Source organism: Sporothrix brasiliensis (assembly GCF_000820605.1).
Source record: "Sporothrix brasiliensis 5110 chromosome Unknown Cont19, whole genome shotgun sequence".
NCBI classification, from domain to species: domain Eukaryota; kingdom Fungi; phylum Ascomycota; class Sordariomycetes; order Ophiostomatales; family Ophiostomataceae; genus Sporothrix; species Sporothrix brasiliensis.
In genome coordinates, this window is record NW_024467138.1 from 4240312 (window position 1) to 4263803 (window position 23492).

At 55.8% G+C, this 23492-nt stretch overlaps 9 protein-coding genes across 9 annotated transcripts; 4 read left to right on the forward strand and 5 right to left on the reverse strand.

Annotated features, from left to right (window-relative positions):
- Window positions 1–30: 30 nt before the first annotated feature.
- Window positions 31–592, reverse strand: SPBR_01053 (uncharacterized protein; the record flags this gene model as incomplete). Its single annotated transcript, XM_040759372.1, has 2 exons — window positions 31–95; window positions 172–592. The coding sequence occupies 2 exons, from the start codon at window positions 590–592 to the stop codon at window positions 31–33; spliced, it is 486 nt and encodes a 161-aa protein (XP_040618966.1).
- An 859-nt stretch (window positions 593–1451) lies between these two features.
- SPBR_00253 (translation initiation factor 3 subunit B) lies at window positions 1452–3828 on the reverse strand (the record flags this gene model as incomplete). Its single annotated transcript, XM_040758572.1, has 2 exons — window positions 1452–3435; window positions 3554–3828. The coding sequence occupies 2 exons, from the start codon at window positions 3826–3828 to the stop codon at window positions 1452–1454; spliced, it is 2259 nt and encodes a 752-aa protein (XP_040618967.1).
- A 2976-nt stretch (window positions 3829–6804) lies between these two features.
- Window positions 6805–8169, forward strand: SPBR_00637 (uncharacterized protein; the record flags this gene model as incomplete). Its single annotated transcript, XM_040758956.1, has 1 exon — window positions 6805–8169. One exon carries the CDS (start codon window positions 6805–6807, stop codon window positions 8167–8169), a length of 1365 nt encoding a protein of 454 aa, XP_040618968.1.
- Window positions 8170–8243: 74 nt separating this feature from the next.
- Window positions 8244–9769, reverse strand: SPBR_00540 (geranylgeranyl transferase type 1 beta subunit; the record flags this gene model as incomplete). Its single annotated transcript, XM_040758859.1, has 2 exons — window positions 8244–8968; window positions 9028–9769. 2 exons carry the CDS (start codon window positions 9767–9769, stop codon window positions 8244–8246), a joined length of 1467 nt encoding a protein of 488 aa, XP_040618969.1.
- Window positions 9770–10884: 1115 nt separating this feature from the next.
- On the forward strand, window positions 10885–11451 carry SPBR_01051 (uncharacterized protein; the record flags this gene model as incomplete). Its single annotated transcript, XM_040759370.1, has 1 exon — window positions 10885–11451. The coding sequence occupies one exon, from the start codon at window positions 10885–10887 to the stop codon at window positions 11449–11451; it is 567 nt and encodes a 188-aa protein (XP_040618970.1).
- A 210-nt stretch (window positions 11452–11661) lies between these two features.
- On the reverse strand, window positions 11662–14763 carry SPBR_00134 (uncharacterized protein; the record flags this gene model as incomplete). The annotated part of the gene is made up of 1 exon (XM_040758454.1): window positions 11662–14763. The coding sequence occupies one exon, from the start codon at window positions 14761–14763 to the stop codon at window positions 11662–11664; it is 3102 nt and encodes a 1033-aa protein (XP_040618971.1).
- A 942-nt stretch (window positions 14764–15705) lies between these two features.
- On the reverse strand, window positions 15706–15985 carry SPBR_01152 (uncharacterized protein; the record flags this gene model as incomplete). The annotated part of the gene is made up of 2 exons (XM_040759469.1): window positions 15706–15817; window positions 15885–15985. 2 exons carry the CDS (start codon window positions 15983–15985, stop codon window positions 15706–15708), a joined length of 213 nt encoding a protein of 70 aa, XP_040618972.1.
- A 729-nt stretch (window positions 15986–16714) lies between these two features.
- SPBR_01135 (uncharacterized protein) lies at window positions 16715–17038 on the forward strand (the record flags this gene model as incomplete). Its single annotated transcript, XM_040759452.1, has 1 exon — window positions 16715–17038. The coding sequence occupies one exon, from the start codon at window positions 16715–16717 to the stop codon at window positions 17036–17038; it is 324 nt and encodes a 107-aa protein (XP_040618973.1).
- A 3155-nt stretch (window positions 17039–20193) lies between these two features.
- SPBR_00411 (tripeptidyl-peptidase I) lies at window positions 20194–22022 on the forward strand (the record flags this gene model as incomplete). The annotated part of the gene is made up of 2 exons (XM_040758730.1): window positions 20194–21113; window positions 21179–22022. 2 exons carry the CDS (start codon window positions 20194–20196, stop codon window positions 22020–22022), a joined length of 1764 nt encoding a protein of 587 aa, XP_040618974.1.
- Between the last annotated feature and the right edge of the window lie 1470 nt (window positions 22023–23492).

The following is a 23492-nucleotide window of genomic DNA, read 5'->3' on the forward strand; positions in this document are numbered from 1 at the left end:
AAATGTAGCGGTCACGTCGTCATACACGCGTTAGTTGTCCATCCCGATGCCTCCTAGACAAGACAGCGTCCCATTGCTGTTGGAGATGCCAGAGTCTGTAGGGTGTTAGTGATGTCCAAATCACATTCACGTGCCACTTTGTTTCGCTCCGCTTCGCTCCGCTTCGCTTACCTAGATCAATCGTAGAGTTGGCCTTCACGCCACTCAACGTCGCACACGAGCAGCCCAGGCTCGTCCGGCCGACGACATGGCAGCTCGAGCAGTAGAGCGAGAATTTGCCATAGATTGACCACGTAAGCACCGCCGTCGAGGCGTCGATGCCCAGGCAGAGGTTGAGGTCGAGCGTACTGTTGTGGAAAAGCGGTGTGGCCGTACTGTCCGTGTTGTTTGTGCTGTTTGTGCTTTTTGTGCTGTTGAAGGCCCCGGTGGTCGTCACGCACGATGCCGACAGCAGGCTGAGATGACCCAGACGGCTGGTGTGCAGTACGGGGTCCTCGCACGTCGTGGTGAAGTTGGAATAGGCTGCAGAGGCCGTGCATAGAAGCATGTAGAGGCCGAAGAGGACCCGATGGCCCTTGCTGAACAAGCTCATCGCTGTTGCGGCTGTGGCAGCTGAATCTTCAAAGGTTGATGCTGCGATCTTTGTGGTCGAAGTGGTGAGGATATCGGCCAGCTCGACGCAAAAGATTAGACCAGACAAAAGTCAACAAAAGTCAGAAAACGGCAGAAATTGCTGTCTATTGCCGGGCAGGAGAGGAGGCTCAGGGTGGAGAGAAGGGCGACCTGGGGTATTGTCGAGTTCGGGATGCTGTGAACAAAATAAAGATATGAAAGTACCAAGAGAAAGAGAGAGGCGAATGATTCTTTAGCCTGAACGCGTTCTTTCCTAAATCGTCATTAAGAGAAAGGTACAATCAGCCATATTCTATCTTGGCGCGCGTATTGTTCTTTCCTGAATAGCCAGATTAAGGTACAGAGAATCGGGAAAGCGGCCACCCACGGGACATGTTTATGATGGGAAAGGGTGACCAAGCCGTAACAGTGCAACAAACACGACTCCAGCAACATGTCTTGACGAGATGAGACTGTCACTCAAGGACCGTTTCATTTCTCGCGTGTCCAAGGGGGACCACACGGCCATAGTCGCATACTAGCAAACAGGATTGGAGTAAACAAGTTTCCTCCTTTTTTTATTTCGTAATGAACCGACTTTAAAAAACACCGCGTTCAGAGAATAAAATAAGGAAAACAGCTGAGAGAACCGCATTATATCTCGCCCTTCTCTAATGCCTTTTACATTTGACCTGACTATGAAACAAAAATAAACAAAGAACAAAAAATGATAAAAAAGAATGATCCCAGACCGTCCACTCCGCCCACCATTTTTTGGGGCTCTTGGCAAGAGACAAAAGACTCTGAGACTTTTGGCGTGCACGAGGCCGCGGCCCATTTTACTGCACAATTTCCTCCGTCTCCTCGAGGACCTCCTCGACAATCTCCTCGACCACCTTCTCCTGATCCTCAACGGCGCCCAGGGCCTCCGTCTTGGCCTTGAGCATCTCCTCGACAACGTTGGCGGAGATGTTCTGTAGCTCGCGCTCCTCGGCCAGCTCCTCCTCCATGGACTCGCGGAAGCTATACCACTCGGCCAGCAGCTCGCGGCGGCGGTCGACGACCTCCTGGTCGGCGCCGGCTATCCGCTCGGCGTCCTCCTGGTCGAAGACGCGCGAGTATTCGCGCAGGTTCTTGCGGATCGCCTTCTGCTCTTCCTTGGACAGCAGCGTCGGCGGGCGCGGGCGCCACTGCAGCTGCTTGAACTTGTCAATGGGCTCCTCGCGCAGCAGCTCGCCCTTGAAGTTGTACATGTGGTAGCCGTTCTCCATCGAGTGCTTCCAGGCCGACGCCCACGTGGCCACGTACCGGCCAGAGGGGTCCCACTCCACGTCCGTCACGCCGTAGTGGTCGGCTGTGTTCATGAGCTGCAGGTTGGCAGTCATGTCCTTCTCGGCCTCGGGCTTCTCGCCCTCGTAGTCGACGTCAAAGAACTCGAGCTCCGAGCTCTGCTGGTTGTGCACGGTGGCGACCACGACGAAGCGGCCCTTGGGCGACCAGTAGATGGCGTTGCTGTTCTTCTTCTCGAGCGTGCGCAGCAGCTTGAAGTTGCCGACCGCGTTGCCCTTGGCCTTCTCGGGGCAGTAGAACGCCACGGACGTCTTGGGCGGCACGGCCGTCGGGCCCACCGGCTCGGTCGTCGTGATAATGACGAACCGGTCGCCCTTGGGCTCCCACGCAAAGTTGATGACCGTGTCCTTGATGGTGTCGAGCACCTCGACGGGCACGCCCTTCTCCTTGACGCGGAAAATCTCCAGCGTCGTGGCCTGCGACTTCTTGGACTTGGAGTGGCGGTCGACCTTGACGCACAGATACGCGCCCTCGGACTGCCAGTGCAGCTTCGCGTCCGACACGCTGAACAGGTTCAGCGTGCGCACAATCTCCTTGGACGGGATGCTCATGAGGCCGACCTTGGCAGGGTTGCTGCCAATCTCGGGCGTCCAGTAGCAGAACAGCTGCTCATACGTCTTGACGCCGTCGCGCTGCGGCCGCGCCGGTGCCCAGTCAAAGCCCATGACACCCTCAATCTTGATCGTCGTCTTGTCCAGCAGGTTCATGCGGGGCAGCTCGTAGACGGAGATGGACTGGCCCTGTGTTAACCGCGCAACGTACTTGTCGTCCGACGACCACTTGAAGGCCGGCCATGGCTGTTTCCGGGGCGCCTTGACGCCGTCGGGGCCCTCGGCGCCGGGGCCAATGGGGATGTCGATGTTGGCAAACGACCGCAGCGGCTTGGACGAGGCAATGTCCCAGATCACATAGTTCTTGCCGTCGTCGTCGATGGACAGCGCGGGGTGGCCCTCCTCGGAGATGGAGATGGGGCGGTTGGACCACGTGACGAGGTAGTTCTCCTGCGGCGAGAAAGCGACGAGGTTGACAAAGGGATGGGGGAACCGGCCGACACGGTCCCACTTGGGGCCTGCCCACAGCTGCACACCCTGGATGTGCACCGACGTCAGGTAGGTGCCCAGTGGCGACCACTGCACGAAGCTCTCGGTCCAGTTGGGGCGGTCGACGATAACCTCCTGGCTGTCCTTCTCGTTATTCCAGACAACGGCGACGTTGTCGCCGCGGTACTGGACGAACTGGTCGCGGCCGCGGCCGCTGGGATCGGCCAGGAACGAGCGCAGGTGGTCGCGGGGCACAAACTCGTCAATGTGTGGTGGCTCGTACTCGTCGTGGATGCGGCCCTCGCGGCCGTACCGCTCAATGTCGGTCAGCTTGTTGACGCGCAGCGTGTGGCGCTTGTCGAGCGCGACGTTGTCGAGTTGCCGGACGGCGGCCGCGGCCTCGCCGGCAGACGAATACTCCACGAAAGCAAAGCTGGGACGCATGTTAGACAAAGCGATGGCAAAGGCTATGGCAAAGGCTATGACCGCCAAGCCAAGGTAGACGAGACAGCGGCCGCTGAAAGCACGCTGCCATTCCCCAGACTACTCACCCAAGAGACTTTCCGTCCTCGCCCTCCATGGGCATCTCGATGCTGTCCTCACGCGCACGTCCCACCGTGTTGAGCTTCTTCAGCAGGAACTTGACCAGCTTCGGCTTCTGCTCCTCCGTGACCACGGGCAGGCCGTCAATCACAACAAACGTATCGAATCCCTGCTCCAGCTGCACCTCGTACTTTGCGCGCAGGTCGGAGATGTCGACCTCATCCTCGTCGTACTCGTCGTCGTCGAGATCCGCCTCGCGGAGGTGGTCGAAAGAGGGCGCCATGCTGGGTGGTGGCGGCAGCGTATGACGAGTAAGCTATTGGCTATTGACTATTTTGTGATGTCCTTGTTAAGATGTGCGTGATAGGTACGGTGTATGTGTTGTATTGCGAGGACTGTTGTGCGTCGAGTGCCGTCTGCTTTCGTGATGCTTGCTGTCCCAGATTTGGCGACTTTGGGAGAGGGCGTCGATTCCTATTTTTTTTGCGCTTTGCACGCCCATAGCCCACCAACACTGTGCAAAAAGTGCAAAAGTGGGTCTGGGTTTTCTGAGCCCCGCCAAAATTACAGCAAAGGCCCCTGGACACCACTGTCCGCCCAACTGAACAAACCTAATTTTAGGCCGGCATTGGGCCAGTTGCTCTGCACGCGAGGAGGAAAGTGCGTAGCCTGCGGATAATTGAAGTGCCGGCGCCGGAGGGGCTGTTGGCGGCTGCCAGGGGCGAAGGCTGCAAAAAAAAAAAAACGGACTGCCCCCAAAAGGTGGGTAGGAAGTGGGTGCCCGTAATAGGGGAAGGAGCGACCAGAGAACGCCAGAGCAGGCCGTAGAAGCAGCAGAGATTGGCGGCCCTCACGCCAGCCTACCGTAATTGCACAGCACCTGCAGCACGAGCTCCAAAGCATCGCGACCTCCATCCCAAGGCAACCGAGATTTGTGCAGCACAACAACACAAGCTCACAGCTCCCCACCCAGCGGACGGACCGCTCCAAGATATTCTCGCATTGCATTGACGGCGCCATACTCGATTGACGAACTGTTTTGCGTTCCGTCCCTCCCTGCCGCAGCGACACACTTGAGCTATCGTCATGGTAAGGCTTTCTAAGCAGACTTTCTCCTGAGAACAAAAACAAGGTCCATGTTCGGTCACAAGCTCAAATACTGACCCGTGTCTCGTCCCCAGGCTTCCTTCAGCCCGACACAGATCTTTGAGGAGGGAACGACCGAGGAAAAGGGCGAGAATGCCCGTTTGTCGGCGTTTGTGGGCGCCATTGCCGTGGGCGACCTGGTCAAGAGCACGCTGGGCCCCAAGGGCATGGACAAGATCCTGCAGTCGGCGTCGACGGGCGACATTATTGTGACCAACGACGGCGCGACAATATTAAAGTCGATTGCGCTCGACAACGCCGCGGCCAAAGTGCTGGTCAACATCTCCAAGGTGCAGGACGACGAGGTGGGCGACGGCACCACGTCCGTGGCCGTGCTGGCGGCCGAGCTGCTGCGCGAGGCCGAGAAGCTCGTCGACAAGAAGATCCACCCGCAGACCATCATCGAGGGCTACAGAATAGCCAGCCAGGCGGCGCTGGCGGCGCTCCAGGCGTCGGCCGTCGACCACAGCAAGGACCCCAAGGCCTTCCGCAAGGACCTGGTGGCCATTGCGCGCACGACGCTGTCCTCCAAGGTCCTCGCCCAGGACCGCGACCACTTTGCCGAGCTCGCCACCGAGGCCATCCTGCGCCTGGGCGGCACCGTCGACCTGACGCACATCCAAATCATCAAGAAAACGGGCGGGAAGCTCAGCGAGTCGTACCTCGACGAGGGCTTCATTCTGGACAAGAAGATTGGCGTCAACCAGCCGAAGCGTCTCGAGAAGGCCAAGATCCTGGTCGCCAACACGTCCATGGACACGGACAAGGTCAAGATTTTTGGCGCGCGCGTCAAGGTCACGACGACGAGCAAGCTGGCGGAGCTCGAGAAGGCCGAGCGCGACAAGATGAAGGCCAAGGTGGACAAGATCAAGGCACACGGCATCAACTGCTTCATCAACCGCCAGCTCATCTACAACTGGCCCGAGCAACTGTTTGCCGACGCCGGCATCATGTCCATCGAGCACGCCGACTTTGACGGCATCGAGCGCCTCGCTCTGGTCACGGGCGGCGAGATCGCCTCGACCTTTGACCACCCCGAGCTGGTCAAGCTTGGCAGCTGCGACCTGATTGAGGAGGTCATTATTGGCGAGGACACGCTGATCAAGTTCAGTGGTGTCGGTGCCGGCCAGGCCTGCACGATTGTCCTGCGCGGTGCCACCGAGCAGCTGCTGGACGAGGCCGAGCGCAGCCTGCACGACGCGCTGGCGGTGCTGTCGCAGACGGTCAAGGAGCCGCGGACAACGCTGGGCGGCGGCTGCGCGGAGATGCTTATGGCCAAGGCCGTCGAGAGCGCGGCGACGCGCGTCGAGGGCAAGCGGCAGATGGCTGTGGGTGCGTTTGCGGTTGCGCTGCGCCAGCTGCCGACGATCCTGGCAGACAACGCCGGTCTCGACTCGGGCGACCTGGTGGCGCGCCTGCGCAAGACCATCTACGACGGCATGGCGACGTACGGCCTGGACCTGATGACGCCGGGCGGTGGCGTGACGGACATGCGCGAGCTCGGCGTGATTGAGAGCTACAAGCTGAAGAAGGCTGTGGTGTCGTCGGCAAGCGAGGCGGCCGAGCTGCTGCTACGTGTGGACGACATCATCCGGGCGGCACCCAGGCGGCGGGAGCGGATGTAAGATGGACTGGGTGTGATGAGTTGGAGGCGGTGGAAAACAAAACAAAAACGAATGGGCTAGGCATCAAGGTTGCATATCCAAGATATGGTAGTATTTGTATGCGATCTTAAGAAGGCTGTGCATTGATAGACTCCTTTTTGATTTTCGGCCGCTATTTCTCTTGTATTATTGCTTATGCATGTGCACCGTACGACGGAAGGTAAAACGGTAAGGCGCAAGGACAAATAGGAAAATGCCATGCTGCAGTTCAAGACATCAATACCCGCGATGGCCCTGATGCTTGCCTTGCCGTCATTCACGGTTAAAAGGCTGCCGCCTTCCAAGCTGCTGGACGAAGTCTCGCCTTTACCCGAGCTGTCGGCACAGAGGAGACACGGAGCCTCAATCGCCAGGGAATGCCTTTCACAACTCTCTCCTGACCATATCTAATCTCGAAAGTTACAATGCATCCTCTTTCCACGCTTCGCCAACGACAATGCCTACAGTTAATGATTATCGCCGCTGCCGGCGTCCTACTGCTGCTCTTCTATCACCTCTACGGAAAGGTTACGATTGACGATGCTCGCCTCCACGCCGCTACCGTCCAGGGCGGAGTACCCAATCGTCCTCTCTTTGACGACCTCCATCTTGACGAGAAGCAATGCCACACGATCTTCCCAGGACTGACCAAAGACATTGACGACATGGTCGCTCTTGGCCCATTCCGCATCGCTCCTAAGCCAGCAGACGCAGACTCTGGGCCGCTGCAGGTACGCCTGCAGAACGGGCGTATGTACATTGTTCACCACGAAGGCAAAGGCACGCTGGATCGTGGGTTCTTGGATGCGCGTATGGCTGCCCTCCATCAGCTTCACCGCGCCATTCTTACTGCACCCAAGACCGACCCACCGCTCCCTGATGCCGTCTTTGCCATCAACGTGCTCGACGGGCCTGCCAACGACACCATGTCCTACAGCCGCCCCGCGTATGCCGCTTCGACACCAGGCAACCCACTCGTCACGCGTGCCTTTCTCATGCCGCACTTTTCTTTTTGGGGCTGGCCGGCACTGTCGTTTGTGGGCTCGTTTGCGCAGGCGACGGCAGCAGTGGAGTCACTCGAACGGCAGCTGCCCTTTCACAGGAAAGACCCTCGACCGGTATGGCGCGGAACAAAGCGATACAACAGCGCGCAACACCCACAAATGCGGACGAACCTGCTCAAGGTCGCAGGCAAAGCATCGTGGGCGGACGTCGAGGAGCTGGCCTGGGCCGACAAGGGTGGGGGCGACAAAGGTAACAGCAAGACCACCACCCCTGTGTCCACCAACGCTCTGCGGATCGAAGACTTCTGCCGCTACAAGTACACGTTGCACACCGAGGGCATCACGTACAGCGGGCGGTTGCAGTTCTTGCAGCTATGTGAGAGCGTCCTCTTGACGCCACCTATGGCCTGGCTGCAGCATACGACGCACTTGGTCCGGCCGCTCTTCTCCTCGGACCTGCTTCACGACAAGACGGGCGCTCCATCTTGGGTCGCGTCAGACGGCGTGCAGTCCGCATGGCCTGTCCACTACACGGCTGCCGAGGCAAACGTCGTCTTTGTGGCGCCTGATTGGTCCGACTTGCAGGCAACAGTGGCTTGGCTGGAGCGGCACCCGGACGTCGCACAGGGCATTGCGCAGCGGCAGCGAGCTCTCTTTGTCGGTGGCGGGTATTTCAGTCCGGCGGCAGAGGCTTGCTACTGGCGGGCGCTTATCCGGGGCTGGAGCCGCGTGGCCAAGTCTGACGGCCCGGCTTGGCTGGGTGAACCACGAGGTCTGCCGTGGGAGCAGTTTGCTATGGGGTATGAATCTGGATTCAGCAGTGTCTCATGAAGTTGGCTAAGATATGTCCAAAACAGAACCAAAAGGAAAATAACTTGATTGTCTGATACTTCGTGGACGCTGTTTTAAGCAGCCGTCGCTGTTGATGTAACTGTGCTAGTTGCTTCCCAGCAAGCTTTGCCAAGGGATAGTAGATCGGTCCGCCGCTTTGCACCGCCATCACCCAACCCACGCAGAAGTCCACGCCGAGCGGCCTCGATCGTGCGCACCGTGTCCACGCTGACAGACATTGCCGGGTCGAACGCCTTGAGGGTGGGCTCGCCTTTTGTCGCCAGCACTGCTAGCGACAGGTACGAGTGATACACGTCCGGTGGGCCGCCGGGTGCCTTTGAGAAGCCGCCGATGGCGTGCTGCATCTCCTCGAGGAGGAACCGACGGCTTGCATCCCAGTTGGCTGCAGCAGTTCCGGCAGCCTCGCCCAGGCCATGACCATTCTGCTGCAAGATGACCAGCGAGCCGACCGTCCACCATGTATAGCATGAGTCGGCGTGCTTGTTGCACCGGCCGTTAAAGCCAAGCAGCGGGTGGCACGCCGACTGCAGCAGGGTATCCGGCGTGACGTTGGTGACAATGCTTTCGTGCCATTCTTCCTCTTCCTCTTCATCACCGCCGTCATCGTCGCTGTTCGTCTTGTACAAAAAGCTGCGGGAACCGAGCCACCGAAGTAGTGCGGGTATATCGGCAATGCCACGGGCAAACAGGTCGTTTTTTGCAGGTGTAGTGACCAAGCCGTCTTCTGGGGCACGTCCCAAAAGCTCGAGGGCCGCAATAGAGCAGAACGCATATCCAGCTAGATTGTTAGCATGCGACCCGTAAGGAGCAAAAGCAGGTGACAAAGCAGAAGCATACCATGGCTCTCATGTGTCGAGCTTTCCGAGAAACCACCATCGTACGTCTGTCCACGCCGTATGTAGAGCACCAGCGCATCAACGTCGATATCCTCCACGTCGTCGTGGGCTCTTCCACCACCCAACATCCACCGGATCATCGCCGCGATGTAGCAGTACCGCATGTCCGCACCGCCCCCGATCACCGTCCGTCGGCCGCCTGCAGCTCGTGGGTCCACTACCTCTGTCACATACTCCCCGAAGCTGCCGTTTTCCCGCTGTAACCGCCGAAGCCATCGCAGGGTTGTGTTTCGATTCACGCCAAGGAAAGCTCCCTCTTTCTTGCCCTCGGTTTGCTCGCCGTCTGCTCCGGACTCTGGCTCGCTGGCCAACAGTGCTAGCAGCTGTAATGCAAACAGGGTCGCCGCAATGTTTGCCTCGCCCTGTGCCCCGATCGTCGGCCCGCCTGCCGCAAAGTCAAACCCGCCGTACACTGCGCGTGGAAACACATGTGTTGGTGAGCCGGCGAAACCGCCACCAGGGTGCTGGCAGGCAAGCACCCATGACCGGAATGCCTTCCGGTCAGCGGGAGGGATGATCGAGATCGGTGTCGGTCCTGCAGCCAGAACATCCGCGGCTGCTACTGAAAAGCAGCCCAGCGTCATGCGTGTGCTGTCGTTGGCTGTGTACTGGTATGGTAACAATGTGCGCAGGCAGCGCTGCCAGTAGCGCAGATGGCGGGCATTGTCCAGTGAGGGGTCCATTGAGGAATGGTTGGCAAGGGATGTCGATGGCTTGAACGTGTTGAATACAATGTTGGACGCTGAAGATTTGAGCTTGATGCTGACAATGGGAGGGAACTCAACGTGCCTTCTCCCACTTGAACGTGAGCCCCGCTAAACTAGACCTGGCCAGGCTCGTTCCTGCCCTTGGAGTGGCTTGGTAGCCTCGTGTAGCTTCGGTAGGCACTAAGTCAATAATTGTTTCAGACAGGCCCGACAGAGGTCGAGTCCCAAAAAGCTTCGAAAATATTACATAGCTTCAATGCAACAACACTTGCCTGCAGAGTGCGTGGCTCCGTATACGGCACGAGAGTCGAACCAGTAGATTTATCGGGACATTCGACGTTCTCCGTTAATGTGTGTTGGTTGTGCATACCTTTGCAGTGTTTCGGAAAGAGCAACCCTGGTCGGCTGCTCTTGCCCTGTGACGTGTGCAACATTGGTTAGCCATTCCTGTCGAGACCCCTGCATTCTTCCCCGCGGAGCGAACGAAATGGTGTTTCTGGTCAAAATGTGTATTTGCGTTTCGTATCTCGCGTGTCGCGTTCCGATTAAATGGACAGACGCTCCCTGCACAACATCCAGCATATTCTGTCCTAGTTTGTGGCGTTTGCACCTCAGCTGGTGGACACGTTACCGTTTCCCTCTTTGTCTATCTATTCCCTTCGCCCCTTCCTGCACGGGAAACGCACACGACACACAGCTTCTTCCAGCTCACAACGGTAAATCCGCTAATAAGGAAAGCACGACCGTCGCAGCTTCCCGTCCCGCGCGCCCCCTTCATACGTCTGTCTCCCTTGGGTTCCCGTATTGTTCGTTCCTTCCCGTCTCACGGCCGTGTGACGGTTTGCGCCAAAGAGCTACGAATCCCGACTTTTGCCATTCACGAGCACTTCGTGAACTTCATTTCCTCCCACGTCGTCTTCGACAACCATCTCGATACCACCTCGCGACCGCCCCAGCAAGGTCATTCTTGACGTTCAATACAACGCTACCAACATCCAACTGCGATACGGCTTGGCTCCTCAACAAATCCGACGACCTACTACGTCTGGTACACTAGAACGACAGACGCAGCACACTACACACTGCCCATCATGGCGCTCATCTCTGCGCGCACCATCGTCACGTCGCTGTCTCTCTTCCACATCACACTCGGCTTTTTCTTCTTGACCAACCCAGCCTCGGTCGCTGACCAGGCGCTCGTGTACGTCCTGGGCGAGGCCATGGGCATGCCCTACTCGCGGGCCTTTGACGTGCCAACACCGGCGCTCGCGTTTTTGGCCGTCATTCTCGCCGGCTGGGGCTTTTCGGACCTGATCACGCTCAGCATGCCCGAGGAAGTGTGCCTCGTGCACTACTGGGGCATGCAGGCGCCGTTGCGTGTGCTCATCTCCATGGTCACGCTGTTCTACTCGTTCTTCTTCAGCGCGTCCTCGCCGCTGTACGGCGGCAGCAGCACGCGCAAGGCACGGCACCTGCTCTACGAGTATGAGGGCCGACCGGGGTCCGTGGGCGACGGTCTCAAGAACCGCGTGTTCTTCACATTCATGTTTATCGAGACAGTGTCGTGGTTCTGGCTGTGGGTGACGCTGCGCGAGGAGCGGGTACAGCTTTTGGCACGAAAGGCGAACCGGCGACGGAGCCACAGCTATGCGAATTAGGTTGGAGGTTGCATTGACGTATTTGGATTTTGGGATTTTTTTGGCAACTGCTTTTTATTGTGACCGTGGCGGTCTCTTGAGCTTAAAAGAGGACACGAGATGGTTTGATGATTTTGGATATACCCATGACTTTGCCAGATTTTTATTGACGAATCGACATTTATTATTTCAATTTTTGTTGTCCTATTATTCGTTCACAGTTCGTGGCATCTAGTCTAACTGAACGTGTCCCCAGCCACGGATGGTCTCTCGCCAGCCGTCTAGCAGGTGGCCGGCCCAGTCCTCAACCGCAGCCGACCCACCAACGGCGACCACAACGGCCTTTGCTAGCTCGTTCTGTCCGTCACCTTCGCCAGGCTTGCTCACTGTCTCGCTCAGCCGGTCCAGCCACCCGGGCGCACCCAGCGTGTCCTTGCAGGCCTTGACGTGCGTCTTAATGTCGGCGAGCAGGCCCGCCGAAAGCGTCTTAAAAGCAGCAGCGCCAGCGAGTGCCTCCTTGCCGAGGCCAGACTTGCCGGTTCGGTCACGAGCGTTCTCCTTGTCGTGGAAGGCGCCGAGGAAGGCACCGGTGTACTTCACGGCAACAGCAGTCTCGCGCAACATGCCAAGACTGTGGATATCGGTAAAGGTGCGAAGGAGCGCGGACGTGGTAGGAGAGGACGAAGAAGGCGGCAGAGCCGACTTGCGCAGAAGGTCCACGGACGTCATCAGCGACTGGGTCAGCAACGAGAAGATGGGCGGCGCCGTTGCGGTGGCATCTCCGGTCGTGTTGCCGAGGCTGAAAGCCGCAAACGACACGAGCACTGACACAGCCGTGTAGTAGGACCACTCGCTTGCGGTGAGATGTGCAGCCGGCTGGGCAGAGGCATGCAGCAGGTCGTCCAGAGAAAACTGGATGCGTGCGAGCGACTCGAGCAAGTATGCCTTGTCACGGGCGGCAGCCTCAGCGGCCTTGGCCGGCTTGTACTCCTTGGCCGGCTTGAAGGAGATCACCTCCAGGTACCGCTCGGCCAGCAGCGACAGCTGCATGCGCACATCGGAAAGACCCGGGCCAAGGGACACCTTCTCAGCAAGCGGCGCCGCAAACGAGCTCTCGAGGTTAGGGAGAGCGCCATGGTCGGTGGAATTGTGCAGGGGTGTGTCGTCGCGGGCAAGGTCACTGGCAAGGTCTTCAAGGAGGCCATCATCAAGGCGACCGCCGAGCGCGCGTGCCGCGCGTCGCTCCTCGACAACCGTCATGACCCGAGTGCAGCTGTGCTGCAGCTGTCCATGGTAAGCGGCCATGTCGAGAATGCTGCTGTAGCTGCCTGCGGCGAAGGCGTCCCAGATGCGGACAGCCGACGGGTGGCGCAGGACAGTGGAAAAGTACTGCCTGAGTGGATCCATCAACAGCGGCTTCTTAGGCGTGCTGCTTCCGGTAAACAGGCCGGGCGCCACCGTTGACAGACGGTCGTAAAAGAGAGGACCAAGGGCATCCAGGATACTCCGCTTGACGCCAAGTGGCTGCCAGAGCTGATGCGCATGGCTTCCACAGCCGAGACGGAGAAAGACACGGATGAGGAGCAGGCGGAGCGGGATATCGTCGGGAGTCTGGCGCTGCTGGGCGTCGAGAACAAGGGCGGCCTGGAGGAGGCTACTGGTGTCAACGCCCTTGTCGGCGCCAACGTCGCCTGCTAGGCGAAGAAGACTGCTGCCAGCCACGAGGGCAAGATCGATGCGAGGGTCCTTGTCCATTTTGGGCACGGCTGCGATAAAGTCGGCGTCGTCGGACAGTGTGCGGTGAAGCTGCAGACTTCCTATGGCCAGTTCATGCAAACAGTGCGTGCACCCATACGAAGCAGGCGCCGCATTGCGACAGACCTTGCACGCAAGCTCAAACAAGCGCAGACCACCGTCACCGCGCAGGAGGGCGGCGTCGGCGTCGGCCTCTGTCTGGTTATAGAGAACAGAGCGCGGACAGCGAGTCTCGGGGCATGTTGCGAGAAGGTAGCGCAGCTTGAAGACAAGGACCTTGCGGAGGGTCGTGGAGGGTGTCGTATCCGTGAGGCGGTTGATGAGGTCTTGTGCCTGTGCAAACGAAAGACGCTCAGTAAAGAGCCGTATATCGTCAAAGAGGGACACCTTGTCTAGGTTGGCCTCGATAAATGTCAACAACTGCTCAACCTGCAGCGACGACTGTCCGGTGGCCGGCTCTGGCAACAATGCTGGTGGAAGGCCAAAAGTCGTTTGCAACAGGGCGAGGCCGACGTTCTTGGTGTACATCTGGGGCAGTTTTGGGGACTTCGCTGTGATGAAGCGTGCAAGTAGGGATTGCACAGTGTCAAAGGCGGCCTCAGGATTGTCGCTCTTTTGCGCCGCAGCAATGAAGCTGTTCCAGACGCGCACATCGCAGGCCACGGTCGAGGGCTGGTCGTTGTTCTTGCCCGTCGACATAGAGAGGGCCTGACGGCAGAGGTCAAACACAGAGTCCCAGCGCTTGAGTGTCTCCAGTTGCTCCAGCACCTCGTCGAAAAGCTGCTTGCGCCCGGCTGCTAAAAGTTGTGCCGCGGCACCTGCCGTTTTATGTAGTGCCCTCTGCGTGTAGTTGTCGGCCGTGCCGTGCGCCGCCACCACCCGCAGGTATAACAAGAATTCCTCCTCGGTATGCAAGCTGCGATCTGCCTCGCCGACCTTGTTCTTGTTGTCGGTGATTTCGGCTGTGGACGCCGCTGCCTCGGCTGGCTCGGCCGCCTTTTCCAGCTGTTTCTGTGCTAGCATGCCGTAGATCTTGCGCTTCGACTCGGCCTGTGCCGCATCGCCCGCGAGCAAATGTGTCAACAGGATGCCCCAAAACATATACCGACGGTCGTGTGTGTGGGACGACTTGTCGAGGATCGTGGCAATCTGTTGTGCGTTCGCCAAGTCCCATGCCTGCAGGCACGCCCGCAGACTCGCCGTTGCTGCCGCCACGTTGCGCGGATTTGCCTTTACCCAACGAGCGTGCAGAACACCAAACGTGGTGCTATAGTCGCTCATGTCCCCGTCGCTGTCGCATGCCCACTCTAGCAACTCAATGGACTCCAGATCCTTGGGCACCGCGCCGCTGCGCACCCAGTTGTCCACCAGCACGGCTGCTGCGGCCTTGTCCACCACGCCGTCGACCTGGGTCTCTGCGCACACCTTGACCACTTCGTAGTACGGGTCCTTGCTGGCCTTGTGGCGCTTGTCGGCGAGCCGGATCACCGTCGTCCAGTTCTGCTCAGCAAACGCCGCCTGCAGCTGCATATCGACGCCATTCTTCAGCCGTGGCCGCTGGCGGGTGTGTTGTTCCATGTGAGATGTGGTCTAGGAGAAAGCACCGGCGGGGGGCAATTGGGCGGCGAAAAAGTCGAACAGGTCTATGCCATGCAGATGGGCCGAGCTACCGGTCGCAGCTGATCGTGGGTAAGTGGTCGCTGGAGCTGTTGTTAAGCTGTTGACCCTTTTCGAAGTATTCTGTGCATGCTTTTCGCGCCAGGATTGCTGTGGTCAACGCTAGACGGTAATTAGAGTGCACCCCGCCGGGGTCCACCGTGCGAATTTATAATACAGTGTGCAAATGACACCGTACCGTCATCTCAGAATCGTAAGCGTTTGTCGGGCAACAAAATTCACATATATATCGTGCATGTTTAAAATTAGCCGTTTTCATCTCAGTTGATAAGTATTGTTCAGTTCTTCGTATATATTTCGTTTTAAAAGAGAGTGTTCAAAGCGATTCCAAGTTAGACATATCTTTGCTCTTCGTTTCTAAATACCTTCGCCATCGACACTTTTTAATTACTTCTGTGGAGTGCGGAGGTTTTCCCATTTAGTCAGTAAAATTGTTCTTAATATATCCATTCACATGGTACATGTGTCAATCATCGTATAGACATAAACCCAGGTCTCTTGTCCATCTTTGCCTCAGCCCACTCAGCTAAACCAACCGCCCCCAGCTTCTTGCTTCTTCCTTCTCTTGTCCTCCTGCCGCTTCTCTAGCTGCTTTGTATTAGTATATTATTCCACGGTACGCAATTATAAGAAAATAATAGAGCGGGGAGCGAGAGAGAGAGAGAGATTGTAAGAATATACAGAGTGCTGCTCTCATATGGCTTCCCAATCAGCATATTCATCCATTCACCCATCACAATACATCACACACTTACCCATTGCTTTTTGCAGTCACGGTATGCCCTTATTTGAGTCAGTATGCAATGATACAGTAAGTTCCCAGAGAACATCCTGCAGGTCAACTCACTGAAAGTAGTCCTGGCACAGCGCTTTGTCGCCGCCGTTGCGATGCAGGCACCGGATGCTCCGCGCTGCTGCCTCTTGGCACGGGTCAAGGTACTCGCTCTTGCTTTTTCTGAAGAAAAACAATGTCAGCTTGTATTTTGTAACATTTGGTTCGGGACAACGCGGGGCGGGCGTACGTCTCAAACTTGCGCCGGACCTGTGGCGTCCAGACAGCGTCTTTGCGGGCCTCGGATACCGCGCCTTGGGCAGGGGTCTTTGTCGATTCTTCACTGGACATGACTGCTGATTCATGTGTCAGCTGAAAGAAGTAAACTTCTTTCAGGTGAAGGTGATTACCGATGGTGTTGGCCCGCGTGGTCCGGATCCCAAATTCGCCGAGCACCAACCGGAGTCGCAAAGTCGATATGCTAAGATGGAAATAGGGTGGGTCACTCCCGGTTCGTTCCTGGGAGAGGTAGGAAAATAGTGCACGTGATGAAGAACGTGAAGTATCTGCTTAGTAATATCAGTCCATACCAGGCAGGTCGCCTCGTGACATTCTAGGGCAGTCTACTATTGGCATCATGAGGACGTACATCCACAAGAAGTCTCATCATACGTCGTCTCGGTTGTATCGTCTAGGAGGCTGTTTTGGCGGCTATCTTTCTTTGGGGTTGTTGGTTGTGGCAGGTCGTGGGGGGCAATCTAGTGGGTGGTGACGTCAGAAAGCTGCAAAACAAGGGCGGCGCGCAATCATAAGGCGACGCAGCTTCGTTATTCTGGGAAGGGAAGACAATGTGAGGGGTGACTGATAGTAGGAAGCGTGTAAATTTTATACAAAGATGGGAGAGGAGGTGGACGCTCCTCGTAATTTATCAAAACTTAACATTTTGCGATCAGTAAATCAATACTCATCTGTTGTCATTATTATTACCTCTTTTTTTTAAAAAAAAATAATAAGAGTAACATTACCTTTCAAACCCAAATTTAAACAATTACTAGTCGGTATTACATCACCCCGGACACAATGGCCACCTTCTCCAACGCCGTCGCCGACCTCATCCGGTCCGTCTACGAGGCTCTCGCGGCAACCTTCTTGGCCGTCACCCACTTCTTCGAGTCCGGCTTGACGTTTGCCGCCGACACGGTTCGCCATACTGTTGCGCTTGTTGGCGGTATCGGCAAATTTGTGGCTGGCAATTTTGTTATTCTCGCCATCCTTGCTGCTGTCTACTTGTACTTCGTGTCGAACCCGCAGCAGAAGAACAAGATCCAGAGCTCTGGCCAAAAGACGACCAGCTCGGTCCAGCCCAACGCCAACCGCGGCGCCACCAAGTCGAAGAGAGCCTAGATGCGAGTGTCTAAGTGCGAGGCCAGATATGAGACTGGGACGTTAAATGGGATAGCTTTGACGTGTGCGATTTGCGCCCTTTGCGTCGTTTATCACTTTCTTTTTTTATCTCTCCATAGTTTGCGACTCTGAAATCTATTATGCCCAATATACTAGGCCAGTTCTGTGTGCCTGTGTACTCTGTGCTATGCTTTTCTTCGATTCCAAATTCCAAATTCCTGCACCATCTCTCTGATAGCCTGATTTCAGTATTCGTCACCACGCCGTGCCAACGTGTTGACTGACGCCTCCTCCGGATTTCTCAGCGGCAATTGAAGAATATCCAGTCGCTGCTGCAAAGCCTCGGAGGCTCCCGCAATGACACCCACCGCCGTCTCATCGCTCCCACGGTGATTTGTGCGGTAGATACCGCGACGACCCGTTCGTGCACGTTGGCTATTGACGCCCGGTGCAGACGTTGGGGCTGAGTTGGAGGATAGCCTTTACCAATGTTGGATGCGAGAGAATAGTGGGAAGCTGCGATCAGCGAGCACGGATTGTAGCTAGGAGGGAGCAACAAGCCATTGGCACATATATTGAGGCTTCTAAACCACGCTGAGAATCCACGGGCAAGATAAAGAATTGCAAGAGAAGCACGACTAGTGGAGTAGGAATGACATAAATACAAAAAAGAGAAAGGGAACAAATGAATGGTTTGGTTAAAGGCATTCCTGTTTTTGTTTGTTTTTTTTTTTTTTTTTTTTGGCCCAGCAAGGCGCGAGACGTTGCGATATGGTGGCTAAATGGGCAAGAGAACAGAGGCAGCTAGCGATTTACTTTGAGAAATTCCGGACGTATTTAATTATCCTATTGATTTTGATATCTCCGTACATCTCGACCCCAAGGCGAGGATTTTGGTCGGCAGCTTGAGCCGCGTCATGCGGCGCAAGACGGTACCGCCCAATACAGGCTGAGTATTCACCATAAGGGCCTAGGAAAGCAGAGACGTGACGCCCTCACGGGCGGCGACTTGGAACGACGGAGCCAGTTTACATCCAGGGATAGTATTTTTTTCGTCTAGGAGAGAGCTGTCTCTCTGATGCTGACCTTGGACGTTTGAGCTAACACAGTTAGGATTGCGAGATCCGTACCAGACCGCGCGGTCCTTCCGACAACCCCGCAAGGAACGTCCTTAGAAGAGTGGCGTGGTATCGCAAAACAAAGCACCTCTTGTTGCGGTCCCGTCGCAACATCAACACGCTGGAAAGGACAAACGCGAAGACAAGCACGCGATGGTGGCGAGAAGAAACACTGCACATTTCTTTATCTTTCTGTTTTCCTTTTGTCCATGGCGGCGTCGACTTGTTCCGTCTTTTGCTTAATTTATTTGAGATCGCGGCCTTAATCCACTGAGCCTTTGATTTGTTGAACACCTCTAATATGCCATCAAGCACTAAACGTGGGGCCACTGCGCTACGGAGCCTCAGGAGCGCACGAGACTCCTGAAAGGAGTTGGCATATCACTTTCATCACTAACACGAGGCTTGCCATTTTCTAGATATTATTCCACAGTTGCTTTTCTTACGTGTATTTATTCAAAACCGTCAATTTTACATAGCACGTAAGACGACATATTATCCCTCATTACTTCGTCGCGCCATTTCACCACGACTGCCCTGGCCAGGCCTGGCCAAGGATGCAGTAAGCAGGGGCGCATGGCTGATCAGTTCAGCCTGTGTTCACAACGGCATATCAATGTTGACGCACGCCAATCCCGCTTGGCCAGGTTAGGCAAGCACATCTCTGTGCACCTGCCAGGAACAGAAGCTGCAGAACGATGAACAGCACCGACCCCAATGAGGAAGGATCCAGCGACTGACAATCGAATTATTATGCATCGACACGGCGGTATGGCGTAGATAGATCGCCCAGCCTTTCCCGTCTGCTTCTGCGGAGGATTACTACCACACAGACACTTTGTGCCTCGGTCGTGCCCATGCAGATGTTTGGTCGACTAACAATACGAAGTATGTGTTACAAGCGGATCCCTGTCCGCGATGGAGCACTGCTACCCACTACTCCGTGGCCAACAGCCGGTAGATACGACTTAATTACTTGGTCTAAGATCGAGTCGAGAGATCTGGAGACTAGCTGGATCTGTTTTAGTGGACCAAACCCGCCCTGGCGTACTTGTGCCCTGGATTTGTTTGTTGATTACCCCTTGTTACGATTTGGTTCTTCTGCTTCATATTCCTTAATCATCCTTTCCGCTCCCACGCGCTTTCTTCCTACCGTGTCTTGCTCTTAAGAGCCAAGTCTAAGTGTGGTGCTCGGTCGTCCCTTCCGTGCCTGCAATTGGGCGTACCACCGTGCCCTCCCCCGCCTCCGATGCTTCCCAATTGGGTAATCCCTCGCCCACATTTCGCAATCAACACCGGATTGTACCTGCCGTGCTGTGTAAATTATTGTCCGCATTGGAAACAGCGAGGTCCAAATTGACCAATCTACTTGGACCCAGTTCACATGATCAACCTACCATATACTACCGCGCTGTAAAAGCACACTCTGCTCCCAATCGTTACTCTGTGGAGGAGCCGTGTTGGCCAGATACAGTGTTTGCGGTTCTTTATGGTCCTTTACTTGACACCAGTCGCATTCGCACAATCGATCAAGATCGCCCCATTGTAGTGTAGTCTGTCCGTTCTTTCCTTGTTCGGGGGCCAAGAGCAGAAGAAAAGGTCGATCAACAAATAATTGCGGAGAAGGTCTCTTGGCCCATGCCAGCTTCCAAAGAAAAAAGGAAGGTCCCAGTGGTAGACGCAGCACATGGGCGGCCTTCAGGAAGGAGCAGGCCAAGGAAACTAAATACATTATCCCTCCTTCCTTTCCTGACCAGCTTCCTTCTTCTCGCACATATCGGCGGTTATTGCACTCTGTCGCACCTGGTGGCTTTTTATTTATTACCCCCGTTCGTCTCCCTCCTTTCGACCAAACTTCTTGCGCCCTACCGATGTCGCTCTTTTGTCTCGCTCTCCCTTGAACCTGTCCATTGACGCGTTCTCTTGCTTGCCTACACATCCTGTCCCCATTGCCGGCTTTGTGACATCATACCCGGCGCCTGTCTTGGTCCCCCTCCCCACACGCTCTTTTACCTTAGCACTGTCTCAGCCGTCACGATGTTGGCGCCATTCCTTTTCCTTGCCTCTGTGGCCAGTGCAAAGGTGTTCCACAGCCTGCCCAACGTTCCGCAAGGCTGGAGCCTCGTCCGCAATGCGAGTCCGTCAGATGCCATCTCGCTCAAGATCGCGCTGCGCCAGCGCAGTGCCGACGACCTCGAGAGAGTTGTTCTCGAGGTGTCTACGCCTGGCCACCCAAACTATGGCATGCACTTGACACGCGATGAGGTCAGGTCTTACACAGCCCCTTCAGACGCCGCTGTCGACAATGTTTCGATTTGGCTCCGTGACAACGGCATCGAGCCTTCTGTCAACAACGACTGGGTGTCGTTCACGACGACAGTCGACCGTGCCGACGCACTGCTCGACACCCGCTTTGACTGGTATCAATATGAAGACAGTAACACACCTGTCCTCCGTACCCTGGCATACAGTGTCCCAGATGCCCTGACCAACCATCTCGACATGGTCCAGCCGACGACCCGCTTTGGCAAATTTAGCACACACAAATCGACCGTCTTCAGTATGCAGTATCTTGAAGACAATGAGGACAGCAGCGCCAAGTCCGCTCTGGCTGTCGCGGCCCAGCAGAACGATGTCGCGTCGTGCGGCAATGGTGTCACTCCCCAATGCCTCAAGACCCTGTACAACATCAACTATACTGTTACCGATCCAGCCCAGAACCTCATCGGCTTTGCATCCTACCTCAACGAGTACGCCCGCTACAGTGACCTGGCACTGTTCACAAAGTACTACGTTCCCGCCGCCAAAGGCCAAAACTTCTCTGTGGCTCTCATCAACGACGGCAAGAACGACCAAAGCTCTGCATTTGATAGTGGCGAGGCCAACCTTGACGTCCAGAACATCATTGGTATCAGCCATCCCATTCCCATTATCGAATACAGCACCGGCGGCTTAGGGTAAGTAAATCACAATTCAGTTTTATTTGAAGCGTTTCAGCACCATCTTCTGACAAGTACTACAGCCCCCTTGTCCCTACACCTGACGAGCCGACACAGCCTGGGAGCAACGAGCCCTACCTGGAGTTCCTGACGTACATGCTGGCACTGAACGATTCATCGCTCCCACAGACCCTCTCGACATCGTATGGCGAAGAGGAGCAGTCAGTCCCCCCCGAGTACGCCTACAAGGTTTGCAACTTGTTCATGCAGCTTGGAGCTCGCGGTGTCAGTGTTCTCTTCAGCTCCGGCGATTCAGGCCCTGGCGATGCCTGCGTGCGCGTATCAGACAACAAGCCCTATTTTCAGCCGAGCTTCCCGGCTGGTTGTCCCTATGTCACCGCCGTTGGAGCCACCCACCAAACTGGCCCCGAGCTGGCCGTGTCGTTCAGCTCCGGTGGCTTCAGTTCTCTCCACCCCCGCCCACCTTACCAGGATACTGCTGTCTCGACGTACCTCCAGTCCATTGGCGACACATACGCCCCATTTTTCAATGCTTCCAACCGCGGTTTCCCAGATGTTGCGGCACAGGGCAACAACTTTTTGATTTTCGACAAGGGCCGTTCCGCACAGCTTGCGGGCACCAGCGCATCGGCACCTGTTGTTGCTGGCGTGGTGGCTCTTCTGAACGCAGCTCGTCGCAGCAAGGGCCTCTCGCCGCTGGGCTTCCTCAACCCATGGTTGTACAACAACACGGCAGCTTGGAATGACATCACCGGCGGAGCTGGCATCGGCTGTACCAACACGACATACTTTGACAGCCCTGCTTCGTGGAATGCGACAAAGGGCTGGGACCCGGTCACCGGCCTCGGTACTCCCAATTTCCCGGCACTGCTTCAAGTTGCCGCACCTGGCGTGCCAAATCAATAGAAATTATACCTAGAGAAGTAACCAAAAAGGGACAAGGAGGTATGGTAGCGAATGGAATGGCAAAACATTGAATACTGCAATTCACAGTTTAAGCCAGATTGATAGGTGCCGTAGACCGTTGGATGTTGGTATGGTGCCTTTTTGATTTTAATTGCTTTGGCCTTAATAATGCAAACGCTTTATTTCCAATCTCCCACCCCCAGCTCATCATTATACGTCTAACCTTTTCTACCCTCCAAGTCCAAACCAGCTTTGATTCCAACTTACCGTATGCTCTACAGATACGGTTACTAATTATACATAAATGACGCCCTCCAAGATGCGCCTCGCTGTGCGGTACACAGAGACAACAGCTGCCTCTTCACCATTTGCGGCGACTTCGACCTGAACGTCTAGCTCTCCACTTCTGTGTTGAATGATGACCTTACGGCGAGCGTCTTGAGTTCACATTCTGAACCAGTCGTCTGGCGCTCTCTGTCCCCGGCATTTGCTAAATGGTTGCGCCCAAAGTCACTCTCGGGGAAACTCGGTAAGCTGGACAATGGCGGTGTCGGCTGCAGTGTGCCGGATTGCGAACGTCTTCGCTTGTTATCGGCCAGATCAGCAGCCACAGTTCCGTCCAGGCATACGGCGGCACCAAGGCAGACGGTGCCAGACAGCTGGAAACTCGGGTGCACCCTGCCCATGCTGTATGAGAACACATGGATGCCAGAAGGACTACCACTGTCTAGGTCTGTCGCAGCCGACAGGAGGGAGATCTTGGCAGTATTGCTGCTGTCGTATTCTTCTTCGTTTGCGATTTCTTCTACCCGCTCGGTTTCCTTGCACAGACGTTCTTATATGCCAATGAGGTCGCCCCGCTGCGCTTCCGTGTACCCATCACCGCCACTGCCAATGCCACCCAGTGGTTGTCCCCGTTTATTGTCGCTCATATCACGCCGCCTGGCAGTCAAAACCTTGGCAACAAGTTCTGGATTATTTTCACTGTCCTCAGTTTCCTTTGGGCCCTCTTCTTTATCAATGCTCTTCAAAGGAAAGCTGGTCAAGTCCTCCCGCCATGGCTTGGCTGTGTTCGGCCACGAGCTCAAGAACACCAAGACCTCTCCTTCGTCATCAAAATCAAGAAACCGTCAGTCGTCGCCCCCGTACTCCGTTTTTTCTGGGTCTGTCTCTTTAACAACAACTTGCCCGTCCAGGGTTAGTATACATGACTGATTCCTCGAGGTGAAACCTAACGCAATTGAAATTAAGATACCACGGAACTACACAGCCATGTCGTCTCAACAGAAATTTCGGAAACTTTTGATTTTCCACGGTACTCATAGCACATGACAAAACTAAACAATCATGTGGTATAGTATTAGGCCGGGTATATATACGTATAGTATCAAACAGCCTTCAACATTCTCGCTTCTGCACAAGTCGTGGCTCCGTTCTCCCATCCACCCCAAGCCCAAAGCAAATCGTTGT